At 34.7% G+C, this 17,998-nt stretch overlaps 1 protein-coding gene across 1 annotated transcript; it reads left to right on the top strand.

The window, feature by feature from the left end:
• Window positions 1–769: 769 nt before the first annotated feature.
• LOC143401891 (uncharacterized) lies at window positions 770–2,322 on the top strand. Its single transcript, XM_077109728.1, has 3 exons — window positions 770–899; window positions 1,094–1,433; window positions 1,519–2,322. Exons 1-3 carry the CDS (start codon window positions 805–807, stop codon window positions 2,320–2,322), a joined length of 1,239 nt encoding a protein of 412 aa, XP_076965843.1. The 5' UTR covers window positions 770–804.
• Window positions 2,323–17,998: the final 15,676 nt, after the last annotated feature.

A 17,998-nucleotide genomic window follows, 5' to 3' on the forward strand; every position in this document is an offset into this window, starting at 1 on the left:
GACTGCTGTATCTAGTTTATGTTAATTAAGATAAGCTGTGTGTAATGTATATATACCCCTCCTGTCCTACAGTAAACAGCTCCCACTCCTGCTGTATCAATGTACATAAGTTGTTCGTCACCCACCCCCCCCCCCCCCCCCCCCCCGGTTATTTTGCTGCAGCCGGACTGCGGCAATAAAGGGTTGTACTACTTTACATTTCTACACAGTTTGTGAGATTCCTTTTTTTCCCCCATATCTTCACTAGGCATTTTTTTGTTTTGTTTTTGTAGATGTTGTTTTTGCTTTCCTATTGATGATATTCATTGTAATTGGAATGAGATGGAATATTATTGTAGTTTTGACTTCCATTTACTTAATAGTTAATGATCTTATTTTCACATATTTGCTAGTCATTTTTATTCCTTATTTTGAGAACATTTATTTCATTTTAACTTTTTTTAATCATTTATTTTAATTGCTTTTTTTTGTTAAAAAGTTTGAGTTTCTTATATATTCAGATGAAAAGTGGCAAATATTTTCTGTCATTCTCAAAGTTTCCTCTTCATTCTGTTGTTTCCTTTGTTCTGCAGAAACAGTCTAGTTTTGCTCCAGGCCCCGAGTTCTCTGCTCCAGGGACCTAGGTGAGTCTGCGCTGCCTATGTCTCCAGGGATCTCGGGTGCCCTGAGGTTCCTCCAGAGGACCCCGGGTCACCCAGGAAGCCCAAAATGAACTCAGTGACCTTGGAGGATGTGGCTGTGAACTTCACCCAGGGGGAGTGGGCTTTTCTGGATCCTTCCCAGAAGAACCTTTACAGAGATGTGATGCTGGAGGTCCTCAGAAACCTGTCTTCTATAGGAAACAGGTGGGAAGACAAGACCACTGAAAATCAGATTGAAAACTCTGGGAGCAATGTAAGGCAGATCACATCTCTGGACACAAATACTACAAGCATGAGGAATGTGAAGAGAAGCCATGTGAATTTAAACAATATAGGAAATCTTTGGTTTCTCTCAAAAGTGTTCACACACAAATGTTAATACAAATGGTAGAGGGATCTTATGAAAGTATAGTATGTGGGAAAGTCATCAGTTGTTCCAATGACATTGAAAGACATGAAGAAACTCACGCTGGGGGGCAACCTGATGAATGTCAACAATGTGGTGAAGCCTCTTCATATTTCTCAGGTGTTCAAAGACACATGATAACACACAGTGGAGGTAAATTTTTTCAATGTGACATATGTGGGAAAGCCTTTAATTTCTCCTCTTTATTTAGAAGACATGAAAGAACTAATTCTGGAGAGAAACTCTATGAATGTAAACAAGGTGGTCAAACCTTTATTTCACACACAAGTCTTCAAAGGCACAGGGTCACACACATGGGGAATGCACGTTTCAAATGTAAGGTATGTGGGAAAGACTTTGCTTATTCCAGTTTACTTAGAATACATCAGAAAATATATACTGCAAAGAAGACCTATGAATGTAAGTAGCGTGGCAAAGCCTTTCCTAGATCTAGTCTCCTTCACTCACATGAAAAAAATTCATACTGGAGAGAAGCTCTATGTATGTAAGCAGTGTGGGAAAGCCTTTGCTAGATCTAGTGACCTTCAAATACATGGAAGAGTGCATACTGGAGAAAAGCCCTATGAATGTAAGCAGTGTGGCAAAGCCTTTGCCAGATCTGGTGATCTTCACATACATGAAAGAACTCATACTGGAGAGAAGCCCTATGTATGTAAGCAGTGTGGCAAAGCCTTTGCTAGGTCCAGTTACCTTCAGATTCATGCAAGAATGCATACTGGAGAGAAGCCCTATGAATGTAAGCAGTGTGGCAAAGCCTTTGCTACATCCCATCAGCTTTGTAAACATGGAAGAATACATACCAGAGAAAAGCCCTATGAATGTCAACAATGCGGAAAAGCCTTCACTATTGTCTCTTGCCTTCAGATACATGAACGAACTCATACTGGAGAGAAGCCATATGAATGTAAGCAGTGTGGGAAAGCCTTCACTCAGTCCTCTCGCCTTCACTCCCATGAAAAAGCTCATACTGGAGAGAAGCCCTATGACTGTAAGCACTGTGGCAAAGCCTTTGCTATGTCCAGTAACCTTCACAGACATGGAAGAACACATACTGGAGAGAAGCCCTATGAATGTAAGCAGTGTGGGAAAGCCTTTGCTACATCCCATCAGCTTCACAAACATGGAAGAATACATACCAGAGAAAAGCCCTATGAATGTCAACAATGTGGAAAAGCTTTTGCTACATCCTGTCTGCATCACAACCTGAAAGAACAGATACTGCAGAGAAATCGTATGCATATAAACAATTGGTAAACTTTTCTGTTATTACTGTTTCACTCATATACATGTAGGAAGTTACTGCAGAAAAATCCTTTGAATGTAAAGTCTGGTAAATCAATATTTCATGTCATCCTCAAAGAGAAAAAAAAAAAAGAAACAGTCTAGTTTGATGTAATCCCACCTCTCTGTTTTTGCTTTTAATCCCTGTGCTTTGGGGGTCTAAAAAAAATAACTACCTATTCAGTTGTCTTGAAGTATTTTCTGCTTTCTTCCAATAGTTTCATAGTTTCAGGTATTACATTTAGGTATTTGACCAATTTGGGGATAGTTTTTCTACCAAGTGAGAGAGAATGGTCATATTTCTATATTCTGACCATGAATATACACTTTCCTCCCACACTATTTATTGAAGGAGCTGTTCTTTCTCTATCGTGTGTTTTTGGGGCCCTTGTAGAAAATTGGTCAGCTCTAGATAAGCAGGTTTATTTCTGTGATCTCCATTCTCTTTTGTTGGTCTGTATCTGATTATATGTCAGTACTGTGCTGTTTTGTTTTGCTTTGTCTGACTCTATAGTATGTCTGTGACATCCCTTGTAAACCATCCTCTTTTTTATCTCTACTTTTATTATTTGGAAAGTCTTTCTATTTGCTGTATCTTCTTCAATTTCTTCCAATATTGTTTTATAATTTTCATTGTAGATATCTTGAATATGGGCAAGTATTATGAATTAGATAACTTTTAAATTTCTTCCTCATCAATCTTATTGTTAGTGTCTTGCTATTGATTTTTACATGTTAATATTGTGTCCTAAAACAATTTTTTTTTAGTTGTAAGAGTCTTTTCCTGTAATATTTAAATTTTTCTATATATGGTATAATGTCTTCTGCAAACAATGATAATTTGATTTCTTCCTTTCCTATAGATATGCTTTTTATTTCCTTCTCATTCATAATTGCTTTAGTTAAAACTTCTAGAGTTACATTGAATAAGAGCATTGATAACCTAGCAGGGTGGTGCATGCCTATAATCCCAGGAGCTTGGGAGGCTGAGGCAGGAGGATCAAGAGTTTAAAGCCAGCATCAGCAATGGTGAGGCTATAAGCAACTCGTGAGACACTGTGTCTAAATAAAATATAAAATAGGGCTGGAGATGTGGCTCAGTGGTTGAGTGCCCCTGAGTTCAGTCCCTGGTACCAAAAAAGCACAGATATTGGACACTTTGTCTTGTTCCAAATCTTAGAGGAAATGCTTTTGGCTCTTCCCTGTTCAGTAAGATATTTGTTGTATGTTGGTCAACTGTAGGCTGCATTATGTTAGGGAACAATCCTTCTGTACCTAATCTGTTCATAGTTTTCCTTCATGAATGGATCTTGAATTTTACCAAATGTTTTTTCTGCATATATTAAGATGATCATATGATTTTTATTTTTCATTTTGGAAACATGATGCATTATGTTCATTGATTTGCATATATTGCAACATCCTATATTCATGGGATGAATCCAATTTGATCATGATGAAAGAACTTTTTGATTACCATTGAAAATATTTGCTAGTATCTTAAAAAGATTTTTGCATTTACATTCATTAGGAATATTAGTCTATACTTTTCTATTTTTGTCATATTTATATTTGATTTCTGTAACAAAGTAATGCCTGTCTTGTGGAATGAGTTTTTCAATTCTTTGAAATGAGTTGAGAAGACTTGATATTGGTTCATCCTTAAATATTTCATCGACTTAAAGAGTAAAGCCATCGAGTTCTGGACAACATTTCATGAAAGACATTTTTTAATATATGAAGTGTGCCAAAAAACCCATGTTTGTGACAATGCAAGAAAGTTCAAAAGTGAAATAATTAGGTTAAGAGATCCTAAAATCAGTGCATTCATCTACTGACAGAGATTAACTGGGTGGTAATTATAAGCAAGTAGGGTGTGAGTGGAGAATACAGGTGCGGGGGTGGTGCTTGCCTGTGGATTATATGTTTTGTCCATGGTGAGTGAAACTCACTTTCTCTGCTTTCTGTTCGTTATGTCATGGGCTACTTGCTTTTGCCATGCTCTTCCACCATGATATTCTGCTTCATCTTGGACCCAGCATCCACCACCGAAGACTGAATCTCTGACAAACCATGAGCCAAAATAAACTATTCCTCTTTTTAGTTGTTGTTGTCAAATGTTTTGGTCATACAGATACACCAACTGACTAAAATACATTTTATTAGTAATTCAAGATCAATGATTATGATTGATTTGTTTAGGTTTCTATGTCTCATCATAAAACCGGTCTTGAAAATCAGGATCTGGTCCCACTCCCCCAATGTTCAAGATGGAACATCTGAGAAACACTGTTATGTTAGAATTCGGGACCCCCAAAAGACCACCGGAGACCAAGATCCATGTAAGCAGCAAAGAGGTGTTTATTGTGAGCTAGCTAGGTCCTCTGCTCACACACAGCATCTGGTGACGTGACGCTGAGAGGCCCCGAGCCCAGGGTTTGCAGCAGTTTTATACACTCTTTAGGGAAGGCAGGGACTTCACATACATCATAGCATCTCATAGCAAATCATCACACACCATGGGAAAATCAAACAACAACTCTAAAACATGATTAGCACATTCACTGGAGGGAACAAATTGCGTAGGGGTGATTGGTTAGCACAAGAGGGGTTTTTGATTGAACTGATTGGTTTAAGCCAAGAGGGGTGTTGGTTCTGAACTACATGGTTTCCCAACATGTTATCAACCAATATAAACTACTGGGAGGGTTATTTGGCATCCCAGGTATTTTTCCTGTCTCATGCTGATTGGTGGCTGCTAGGGGGTTGCTATGGGTGCCCACCTAGCCTGACTGAGTCAGGGACAGCTGGCACAGTAGATCTCTCTTATTATTTGTAGACAAACAACTCAGCAGGGTAGGTATGTGCCTAGGAGTGCTCTGTGGGTCTTTCCAAGGACAAGGGTCACACCCCCTTCCTTGGACAGGATTTGCTGTTAGGTAGAAGCTGGTTTTTCAACACCAAGGCAAGCAAAGAAAAGAAGTTTTATTTAAGGACCAGAAAAAAAAGAGAGACAGGAGGAGAGAGGGACTTCTCCAACGAGGGAGTTCAGAGATGTTACCCTTGGGAGTGAGGGTGTCTTGTCCCCTTTCTAGATTTTAGGTTTCCTTTCTGCTCATGTCCCCTCCTCCTCTTATCTTGTCTACATGGCTGTGGGAAAGGAGCCGTCCAGTGGTACTTCTCTCTATTTTCCACATCTGCCCAGAAAGGCAAGAAGGGAGCAACCCAAGGGGTACTAACAACTCCTCACTGGGAGGAACAGTTCCCTACAGGCAGCTGACCTTGGCAACCCCTGAGGAGAGGGAAGTGCTCTGGAGGGATTAGCATTTTATTACATTCTGAACAGGCCCTCATCTTCCTGACCAATCATTCTCTATCCACACTGACTCTCCTTTTGTTCTGGTCTCAGAGATTCAGTTTCAGTAAATTGTATGTATCCATTAATTTATCCATTTCATCTAGGTTTTCCAATTTGTTGATCTATAGTTGTTAAAAATAGACCCCATGACACTTTTTTATTTCTGTAGTATCAGTTTTGATGTCTTCTTTTTATTTCTGATTTAACTTATTTGGCTCATTTTTTTTTTTTTTTTTTTTTTTTTTTTAGTTTAGCTAAAGATTTTTTTTTTATTTTGTTTATCCTTCTTTAAGAAATTAATTCTTTTTATTGATTTTTTATCATGTTTTGATCTCTATTTAATTTATTACTTCTCTAATAGTTCTGTCTATCAAATTTAGGTTTGGTGTGATTCTGCAGTTTTAGGTCCTTGAGAAGAACGTTAGGCTACTTATTTCAAATTTCTAATTTTTTTAATATGGATATATTTATTGCTATAAACTTACTTCTTAGTGCTGTTTTTGCTTTATCTCAAAGGTTTGCAATATTGTATTTTGATTATATTTGTTTCAAAAACTTTTAAAATTCCCCTTGATTTCTTCAGTGACCTATTTATTGGTCAATCAGTAGCATGTTGTCACATCTCCATGAATTTGTATCATTTCTGAAGTTTCTTTTGTTGTCAGCTTCTAGTTTTATTTCATTTTGGTCAGAGAGTATAAATTATATGATTTTGACTTTTTAAAATCTGTTGAGAATTGTTTTATAGTCTAATGCATGGCCTATTCTGGAGAATATTTCTTGTGCTGAAGAAAATTATGTGTATTCTGTAGCTATTGCATGAAATGTTCTGTAAGTATTTGTTAAGTTCAATTGATCTATATTATAGTATAATTCTTTGTTGATTTTCTGTCTGTACAACCTATACATTGATAAAAGAGTGATGTTGAATTTTTCAGCATTGTTGAATAGGATCTTCTCTCTTTCTTTCTTTTAAATAATGTGTGCTTTACAAAAGTTTGTTCTATACTGTTAGTGCATATATATTTACAATAGTTATACTTTCTTTTTGAGTTGTTACTTAATCATTATTTTTCCCTAACATTTTTTTTTGTTTTTTAGTTTATTTTATCTAATATAAGTATAATTAATCTTGTTCACTTTTGATTTTTATTTCCCTAAACTGCGAGTCCGGCTGGGGGCGGGGGGTGACGAATGACTTGTGTATGTTGATGCAGCAGGAGTGGAAGCCTTTTATTGTAGGACCTGAGCGAGCGATATTTATACATTTTACACAGCTTATCTAATTAGCATAAAATAGATACAGCAGTCAACCAATAAGGAATCTCCACACTTAATGGCTCGCTTTTGGCTTTTGTTACTTCACAAACCACTCCCTCTGGCATTTTGCCAGGCACCATGCAGACTTGTTTACAGACTCTAACATTTCTCTGGCAAAATACCAGGTGTCATCCTGACTTGTTTACAGACCTTAACACTAAACTTTTTTTCTTTTAATTTGCAGGGTTTTTTTTTTGTTTGTTTGTTTTGTTTTGTTTTGTTTCCATGCAGGAGATCTGTATCTTTTAATTGGAGTATTTAGTCCATCTACATTCAAGATTATTATAGATCCATAAAGAATTACTGTTAACACTTTGTTCAGTATCTCCTATTTGTTTTGGATATCATTTTTTAATTCTTCCTCTCTTATTCATCTTTGTGGTTTGGTGGCTAATTATGTTAAAAATGTTTGATTATTTCCTACTTTTGTTTTGCATTTCTATTTTGTCCATGAATTTTTTATTTTCATGATGGTAGTTATCTTTCTCTTGCTTCTGGATTGAAGACTCCCTTAAGTATCTTTTCTAAATCCTGTCTCATGGTGACGAAAATTCCTTTAGTTTTTACTTGTCATTAATTTTTTTTTTTCCTTTGTTACCAAAGGATAGCTTTGCTAGATATAGTATTCTTGGTTTCCAGTTATTTTCTTTCAGATCTTGGAATATATGCTTCCATTTCCTTCTGACAGATAAAATTTCTACTATGCAATCTATTAGTTTAAAATTTGTTTCCTTAATTGTCATTTCTAATTTTCTCTTGCAGTTTTTAGAATTCTTTGTCTTGTCCTTTAGACGGTTTTCATTACATTAGGTGAGGGTGAGGATACGTTCTGATCATTTCTATTGTATCCCATTGGACTTCTGTACTCATGGGAAAAGTTGTCGATATCTGTCCCCAAATTAAGGAATTTTTAAAATATTATTTCATTGAATAGTTTTCCATGTCTTTCCTCTATTTGTCTCCCACATCTTTCCAAAATGCAAATATTTGTTCACTTAATACTGTCCTAAATGTCTTATGAGTGTTCTTTACTCTTTTTTCTTTCTTTTCTTTGCTCTGACTAGGATATTTCAAAAGACCTGTTCTCAAGTTCAGATTCTATTATTTGTTTTACTTGATTTAGTCCTGATGATCTTTTCATCTGTGTTCTTTTATATGTTGTATTGGGTTTTTCATTTCCAAGATTTCTATTTGTGTTTTTTTTTTTTTTTTTTTTTGCAAAATATTTCTCTCATTGCTGAATTCCCTGCACTTTTCCTAATTTTGTTAAACTGTCTGCCTATATTTTGTTAAATCTCATTGAACTTCCCTGTAATCCTTCTTTTAACTTTTTAATTAGGCATTTCATAGATGTCAGTTTCTTTGGGATCTGTTGCTAGATAGAGAGTTTGTGTTTCTTTGGATATGTCGTGACACCTTGTTTTTTTTGTTTTGTTTTGTTTTGTTTTGTTTTGTTTTGTTTTGTTTCATATTTCTTGTGCTTCTACACTGAGATTGGCACATCTAATGGACCAGTTGTCTCTACCAATTTATGGAGTTACCTTTATAGTAAATGGCTTTCTCTTAAAAATGTGTCTTGGGTTTGTTTTGTGATATGGGCTTTGTTTCTAGTTGGGTACCACGATGTAATCATGCCACAGCTCCCTTGGCTGTAATTAATTACTATAGGCAAAGCATGGGGAGTGGTGAAGTCAAAAGAGTCAACTTTCTCCAAAGGTCACCCAGGAGTGGCTCAGGCATACTGGTGAATACAGTTACCAAAGTGAAAATACCACTGCATGTCCACCCAGAAGGACATGCAGACGGGTGGTATCAGTAAGGTGATGGAAATTTATTTCCTCAGGCTAAAGTGAGCTATGCTGCTGGAAAGGACCTCTGGATTTGGTAACTCCAACAGTAGAGGAGGGTTTAACTTACCTGCTTTCAGACAAGATAGCAGGCCCACACACTACATGGAGAGAAATGGCAAAGAGAATCACAACACCTTGTCTGTGGTGCTTATACCCAGCCACAAGTTCAACATCTGCCCAGCGATGGCACAAGGTAGGGCAGCAGTGGTGCACTACACAGGAATTGCTCTCCACCCTGATGGGAGAGGAGTATGCACTCACAATCACTGAAGTGTCTGCAGTGGGTAGGAACTGCATAGGTTCCCACATTTCTGGCACTGGGCCAGGACCATACACAGCTGGCCATGGTCTGTTTCCAGAGATTAAGTGCCCCGGTTTCTCAGTTCTTGAGGTTGGCACTCTATTCCTCTTTGTGCTGAAAACTCTGTTCTTTGTGATGGAGGACACAGAGTAGGCTTGGATGCTGGAGTAACAGTTCCTGTGTTCGTCCAATATAAGTCTATGAGGATGCAATCTCCTATGTCAATGTGGCAAAATGTTATATATTCTAAATATGGGAATGTGTAGGGATTTCAGAACTCATAGAGCAGTATGCACTTGGATAATCTCTCCCACCTCAAAATGGCACCTAGTCACAGCAGCTTGTGCTCTAGTGGCTTACCCCTGCAAAAATTGAGTTCCTTCTCTAAAGCAAAGTCACTTTGTGGACTCCAGAGTGCACCCCTAACAAGGCTGCAAGCTTGTAACAACTGTGACTTTCTATAAGTAGGATTACAGGCTTTTACCCTGATGGACTTTTCTGGGATTCTACATTAAGCCTTTCCCCCTCAAAAGGAAAGTCAGCCCCTGGATGGAGATCCAGGGTGGCAGCTGATAGGTTGCCCTGTTTCTTCTTTAGTATTTTTGCCTTGTGAGTCTTATATGATTCAAGTCCCTCTTCTGCTGTGTTCCAGCATTCTCCCACGGTCAATGATGTCAAATTGCAGCTAACCAGATGTTACTTTTGTTATCTGTGGAGCAGGAGATGGTTGTTGGGCATGTGTCAAGTCATCATTTCCATGGATGGAAAGAGTCTGCTTCCTAGAGATATCAATTTTCTATTGCCTTTGGAAACACCTGGAACATTCAGAAAACATCTGGAAGAGAAGAAGAATAGTGTGAATTAAGAAGTAAACTGATGTGGACTGGTTTTATATTCTCCTGCCCAACCTCTATACACATTAGCTTCAGGGACAGAATCCAAACTCAGAGCCTACAGAGCAGCACTGGGAGAACTTCATTGTCTAGAAGTTCCAGGCTGTTAAACCTCTTATGTCAATAGTTCCTTTACTCAAATATTCTTGTTAAGTGTCTTTAAAACATTATCTTTAGGGTTGACTAAAAACTTAACACAGGTTAAATTAGCATATTCTTGGATTATGCTAATTTTATTCCATTGATAGGAGAATTCAAACAGGAGATTAATAAAACATGTTTCAAAGATATTTTAATATATATTTTCTTTTACTCCTAGAGATTATTCTTCTGACTGAGGATAAAAAGTTAAGCAAAAGGGAAGCTTGTTTAATCTCACATCTCTTCTTTTTCCTCTGTATTCTGCACATGCTATATCACATCTTACTATGTTACTACTGTCAGCTATTCAATAAAAATCCTCTGTTACCTCTTGGTACATTGTGGTTTTTTTTTTTCAGTTTGTACATTAATATCTATCCAATGAACCCCCGAATTTATGTTTACATATCCCCCACCAATTAGCCTATGAGCTATTTATATACATACCTACAAATGTATATATACACACACACTATATGTATGAAAACATATATTATATATTATATATGTTAGAAGATTATATACATATATAAATATATATATATATATTATTATTATTATTAACATGTGCATCACTATGGCTAACAGTGTTTTAGTAAACTTTCTTCATTGCTATGACTAAAGGACCCAACCAAAACAATTTTGAGGAGGAAAAGTTTATTTGGAGGCTTATGGTTTCAGAGGTCTCAATCCATAGACAACAGGCTCCATTCCTTGTGGCTTAAGTTCAGGTAGAACATGGCAGAAGAGTGTGGCAGAGGGAAACAGCTTACATGGTGATCAGGAAGCAGGGAGAAAAGAGTCTCCACACTCCAGAAAAAATATATATACTCCATAGACACGCCCCAATGAGCTATTTCTTCCAGCCATACCGACCTGCTACCAGTTACCACTCAGGTAATCACATCAAAGATTAATTCACTGATTAGGTTAAGATTATAACCCAATTGTTTTTCCTCCAAACCTTATTTCATTGTTTCCCACATGAGCTTTTGGGGGACACCTCACATCCAAACCATAACATGGAGCTGAAGAAACATAAGACAATATCTACTTCATTTTTAATGAATGACTCATTTTTAGAATGAATAAAAATGACTAATATTCTATCTTTCTTAGGTGACACAATAGTGGTTTTAAAATACTCATTACTTGAAGTAATTTTTCATTGATAGAATTAAGGACAAGAGGTAGATACAACATTACAGAATATTTGAAAATGTTTTTCAGCAAGTATTAGAAACAAATATTGCTAAATGAAATAACCTAGATATCAATCTCTTTCTATCTACATTTTCTGTCTTTTCCCTAGTATTCAATCCATAAGAGATAGTTAACTATTAACTGAAGTGCCAGGACAATGGAGAGCAAAGATAGACACTATTCAATTCACTGTTTTTAATTTACACAATCGCACTTACCCAAAAACATACAAAGGATTTCCAAATTGAAACTATAAAGGAAATTTTTGAGAAGTCAAATTATGCAACATTTAAAAATTCTCTAACATAGGATAAAATGAAAAACCCCAAGTAAATGGTAAATAAATATTTCACGTTTCTATTTTAATAATTAAATAAACATTATTAAAATAACAACTTCAAAATATGGCAGAAAAATAAATTTAAACTTCTATTTATTTTATACAAACATATATTGTTTTATATGTATATACACATATATACATAGAGAAAGGGAGAAGGAATGTTATCTCCCATACCTATCTTCATGAGGTATGCTTGTACAGTCATTGTTTTAGTCTGCTTTTTAGCTGCTGTGACTAAAAAGACCCAACCACAACAAATGTAGAGACGGAAAAGTTTATTTGAGGGTTCATCATCTCAGTGGTCTCAATCCATAGGCACCTGGTTTTCTTCCTCAAGTATCCAGGTGAGAGAGAAAAAACAACATGGGGAAGAATATGGCAGAGCCCATCAGGTGAATAACTTTATCATATCATCTCTGAACCTTTTTGCATTGTCTCCCACGTGAGCTTTGGGGGGACATCTCACAACCAAATAACAACAGTCCTCCTCCCATGTGTTTTTTTAGATGTGTAAATAGCATCTTCCCAGTGTATAGGATAAGCACAGGATGGATGATTATGACCTGGTGAGACAGACCAAGGGCATCCTAGTTGTGGGGACTGTTTCCCACTGTTTTCAGATTTGTGGTCATGTTGAATTAAGTGTAACATTTTTGAGAAGCTCAAATACATCTAAAGACTCAGTTTATAAAGATTATTCTGAACAGATTTTTACCAACTTTAAAACAGAGTACTTAGGAGGCTGAGAGATATAAAAGTTACAGTATTTTTTTTTCTCATTTCTTCCAGAAAGAAAAGGATAATTATTAGCTTTAATATTAAATATACCATCAATGCTAAAGAGCTTCACTTTTTAAACAATCAGTAATTTATTGAAATTTCTTCATAATGTAAAAATATCATTATCCAAAATATAGAAATTTTTACAAAATCATGAAGATACATGGCTCAGTATCTCAAGTTGCCTAACAACAGGTAGAACATTGATGTGTCAGTATGAAGAAGAGAAATATCAGACCTAGACACAAGTTGTTTACAAGCTTTCACTTAAATGTACACACCAAAGGAAATGTCCTACTCAGCAGAAGGATTAAAGACAAGTTATTGTTTAGGGAAGATGCAAAGATATTTTTTGTCAGTCTGCTTTTGTCTACCCAATAAATATCTCTTCTTCCCTTCCATTCAGATACTTTTGTTAAGAATATAATTGTACTGATTTCTCTCTTTCGTTGTTGTGGCCAATAGTGCCTGCATGTTACTTAAAATTAAACAGAAATATAAGTTTATATAAGTATCTTATACATTACATATATATATATGCATGTGTGTGTATATATATAAAATACACAAACACACACAAATATATACAAACATAAAACTTTAAACTCATCACACTTCAGGATGTCATCCCATTTAATACTTTAGTACCTGGTCATGACAGGGCAAACCTCAAAGCTGCTTCCAACTTATCTTTAGGTAGTCCATGCTTTTCTTTTTCCTCATTTGTTATAATTCCCCATTCCTTCCTTTCTTTCATCTTTCTTTGCTCCTTCCTTCCTCTTTTTGTTGTTTCATTGGATTGTTGTCACTGCTAGTGCTTTTCTGCCCTAGGCATCTCTTATATCTTATGATTTCTTAATTGCAATTCTTCATTTACCTTAATTTAGATCACACTCTTGTAATATGAAAATTATAGTAGCTCTTTCTGAGCAAATACACAAAGATTTTTTTTAAACAATTTTAAACAGTATAGTAAAATGAAAAATAATGTATTACAAATGTATATTCAACATTTGAAAGTCATCATTTATTATAATTTTGTTGCTAGTTTCTTACACAATTTTAAAGCATAAACACACATATATATGCTATATACTAAATTCTATGATTCCCTTCATTTTTTTTTTTCATAATTTACAATTTAAAGGATCAATGCATTTGAACAAAAGACAAGATGTTCACATCATTTTCTTTGGTAATGGAGAATTTATTTTGTTTGAATTGCTGCTTGAATACCTAATTATGTGGTTTTGGGGACTCTGGGGATTTCACTTACCTCTTCAAATAAAAATTGATCAAGGGTGAATTCAAAGGAAATAGAGAAACTTCAAAAGTATACTCTAGTAGGTGCTATGTCTAGTTAGAATTTAGTGTTAATTTTTAGTAATTAGTGTTATGTAACTATGTAATCAGTCTTTAGCCCAAAACTTGTAGGTTTTGTTAGGAATATCAACTGACAAATTTTTAATTAATACTTTAATATCTGGTCATTAAAGTTTTAATTATCACCCCAAATCTAGATGTAATTTATCAATTCTACAAGTTCAATATATATTTATGCTTCCCTTTCTATTGAATTCTATTGTTTTCCTCTTTGTATTTTTAAATTTAAAAGTTAAGATTATATTTTTTTATAGATAGATGCAAAGTTGTATCAATTATTATTTAGGATAATAGAATTAACTAATTATGGTCAGAAATTTTCAAAGTTTTTTTTTTTTTTTTGGCAGTACTTAATAGAACCTGGAGCTCTGTACATGCTATGTAAGTACTCTATCCCACAGCTACATGCCAAGCCCAAAATAAAATTTAGTTACTAAGAAAAATGAAATGTGTCTTGTTTGTAATTTTTATCATAACTGAGCATTAAATTTTCTTCTCCATGAGTTGGTCCTCGGGACATTTTTACACTGTATGATTTGAACAAGGCCCCTATCTTACAGTTCCTAAAGATAAAATAATAATAATTGTTAAAGTTAAATATTATTATTTTACATTTAAGTGATAATGATCATTAGTACTTTTTGTAATCATGCCCAAAGAAACAGAAAATGAATAGTAAATGTATATTCAAATTTAATAAGTGATAACTGAATTCACAAACAGTGACATTATAAACAAAACTTAGCACCAAAACCACAAACAACCCAATCAATATATGGGCTAAGGAGTTGAACAGACACTCTCAGAAAAAGATGTACAATCAATCAACAAATATATGAAAAAATGTTCAACATCTCTAGTAATTAGAGAAATGCAAACCAAAATTACTATAAAATTTCATCTCATGCCAGTTAGAATGACAGTTATCAAGAATATAAACAACAATAAAGTGTTGGTAAGGATGTGGGTGAAAAGGTACACTCATACATTGTTGGTGGGACTGCAAATTGGTGCAACCAATCTGGTAAGCAATATGGATATATTCCTTAGAAAACTTGGAATAGAACCACCATTTGACTCAGCTAGCCCACTCCTATACCCAAAGGACTTAAAGTCAGCATACTAGAGTAACACAGTCACATCAAGGTTTATAGCAGCTAAATTCACAATAGCTAAACTGTGAAACCAACCTAGATGCCCTTCAACAGATGAATGAATAAAGACAATGTGATATATATATATATATATATATATATATATATATATATATATATACATACATACATACATAATGGAATATTACTCAGCATTAAAAGGGAATAAAATCATGGGATTTGCAGGTAAATGGATGGAGTCAGAGAATATCATGCTAAGCAAAATAAGGCAATCCTAAAAAACCAAAGGCCAAATGTTCTCTCGATAAGTGGATGCTGATTCATAATGGGGGTAAGGGCATGGGAAAATAGTGGAACTGTGATTGAGTAAAGGGGAGGGAGGGGATGGAAAGGGACATGCGGGCAGGACAGATGGTGGAATGAGATGGATATCATTACCCTAGATACATGTGTGACTGCACATATGGTATGATGATACATCACATACAACCAGAGGAATGAAAAGTTGTGCTGCAATTGTGTACAATGAATCAAAATGCATTCTGCTATCATTATACCTAATTAGAATAAACAAATAAATTGATTAATTAAAAAAAAAGAAATACATTGATCATTTCAGCATTAGACCCAAAAGTAGATTTTTCCTTATTTTCAACAATCATGCATTAAATTTGCATAGAACACATAATATGTTAATATTTTTTACATAAATACCTGTAGAAGACTCATAAAACAATGAATGTGTATTTTTTTCTATAATGTAAGTTATGAATTTTGTCAATACAATTCTTTATAGGAAACAAATTACACAGCACATATTCCATCTTTTCCTTGGTCAAATACTAAAACATTGTAGTCAAGTATATATATATATATACACACATATACACACACCCTGTTTTTTTTTTTTTTTTCATTTTACTTTCAGTAAGTAGCTTCTTAAACCTTCACAACATGTCTTTGATGATTAGGTCTAGTTTTTTTTTTTTTTTTTCTCTTCTACTTGGGCCACTTCAGCTCTACAGAAACCCCAGAAACACATACACTCTGTTTTCACATTTCACATTCTTTTTTAAGTTGTTACTTAACTTACTTACCATTTTTTTAATGTGGTTTTACTGTGCTTGGAATCTCCTATGCCCCTTTTGTTTTTATTAGTTTAAATTGAAACAGTCCAAAATATCACCCTCTATAGACTCTACAATTACAAATTAGTCTTCAGATATACAGAAATTTTGCCTAATGCACCTAATGAAAGAATGAAGATATGATTTGAAACTCAAAGAAAAGCATTTTGAACAGTGCACAAGTAGTGAGGAACTTTCTAAACTCCATATTTTCCTTGGTCAAATGCTAAAACATTGTAGTCAGTGGTGTTGCAATTAATAGCAATATATTTGAAAAGAAAAATAAAAAGCACAAATCTGTATAGGCCAAATGTCAATGTGCTTCTAAATGAAAAAAATATTAAAAATTGTCCTTTTCTTGTAAATCTACTTTAGGTATTTTGAGTCTGCAATGTTTACCTGTTTTCCAGTTTGAGAGGGTGGACAGGGAAGCTTTGCATGCATACTTCTGATAGCACTGTGAACTCCCAGTGCTGTGAGAAAGTTATGGCCATGTAGGAAAGACTGAAAAGTAAAGCAAGGTGAGATTTATAAGTGAAGATGTACAGAACCAATGGAGAAATCATTGACATTGAGTGAGAGACAAGTGTTGTCTTTTAAATGCACACTATCCCCATCATGAGTAACAAAAAATTCCTGAATCTTTATCAAACTATGTTATCTGGTTTTATTTATTTATTTATTCAGTTCTCTGATTCTGTTTTTTTTTTCACTCTAAGAATGTGTTTATTTCTTATGCCAATTGTTTTTGACAATTAAGATACATGAGTACATTCTGTATGGAATTTTCTTTCTATCAACTTTTGTTTTTTTATTAATCCGATAGCGTTGGGAGGGTTTTGAATCAGAAAAATTTAGAAGCACTAAAAATAATGTCATCTTATGAGACAGATTCAATTTTTTCTCTACACCTGCACACCTCATTCTCACAGGAATTTGAACACAGCCTAAAGTGTCAAATATAACAAGATACAAGTTCACTTTTTTATTCTGTGGACTCTGTGAGAAAATAAATATCTCATTTAACATTTTTATCCTGAGCTATACGTAAGTAGAGAAAATTTGTATCATGCCAGAATTGGTGAAAGAGCATGCAAAGAGAGAACTGGGGAAGAGCAGAGATTTAGAAAGATGTTACTTTCATATGAACTCAAGTGTTTCTACTGTGGTCTTTCTCTACCATTGTTGCTTCTACTTTCTTAATATCCTTAACAATTAACATTTTCAACATTTAAAAGTGTTGGAAAGACAGCATTTTTGAAGAAAGCACTGAAAGGTAACAACTGTTAATCTGCCCTCTCTTCTCTGTCCTCATTTGTTTCTTTGAACCAGCAGATTAAGTAATCATTTGCTTATTAAGCAGTCCTCTTATTTATAAAGTTTGTTGCTAATTTACATTTTGGACAGGGAACTATTTTGTTGGTTGGCTAAACACAAATAACCTCTAACACACCAATTTGATCAAGAGCACCTAAATTTTGCTTGAGTAAAGTCATATGCAGATCAGTTATGAACTTTTATATCATAAATCATGATATGAACAATATTTCTGAATTTTATAAATTTAACTTCTGTTTTCTCAGATAACTAAATAATTTCACAACTTTTGCAATCTTTTCAAACTTCCCATGTTAGTTCACTTTTTTACCCAAGCACTTACATGTTTAACTCATATAACTGAATCATACTTTATTGGAAAAAAAGTAGAAGTAATTGATCGAATTTTCTCATTCTCAAGATTATGTCTAAAAATCCTGTACTATATGTACCTGCATTTTCTGTTATTTCACCTACTCCAATCAAAGAAGCCTCTTGTCTCCTATCAGGGTCTGGTC

This window comes from Callospermophilus lateralis, chromosome 6, assembly GCF_048772815.1.
Source record: "Callospermophilus lateralis isolate mCalLat2 chromosome 6, mCalLat2.hap1, whole genome shotgun sequence".
Lineage (NCBI taxonomy): Eukaryota > Metazoa > Chordata > Mammalia > Rodentia > Sciuridae > Callospermophilus > Callospermophilus lateralis.

What these genes read in the sequence shown, in the direction of transcription:
- LOC143401891 (XM_077109728.1), top strand. Translation starts at nt 805, where the DNA reads ATGCTGGAGGTCCTCAGAAACCTGTCTTCTATAGGAAACAGGTGGGAA. An exon ending in AACTCTGGGAGCAATGTAAG is followed by an intron (nt 900 to 1,093) that starts GCAGATCACATC and finishes TGACATTGAAAG; the next exon opens with ACATGAAGAAACTCACGCTG. An exon ending in CCAGTTTACTTAGAATACAT is followed by an intron (nt 1,434 to 1,518) that starts CAGAAAATATAT and finishes TTCACTCACATG; the next exon opens with AAAAAAATTCATACTGGAGA.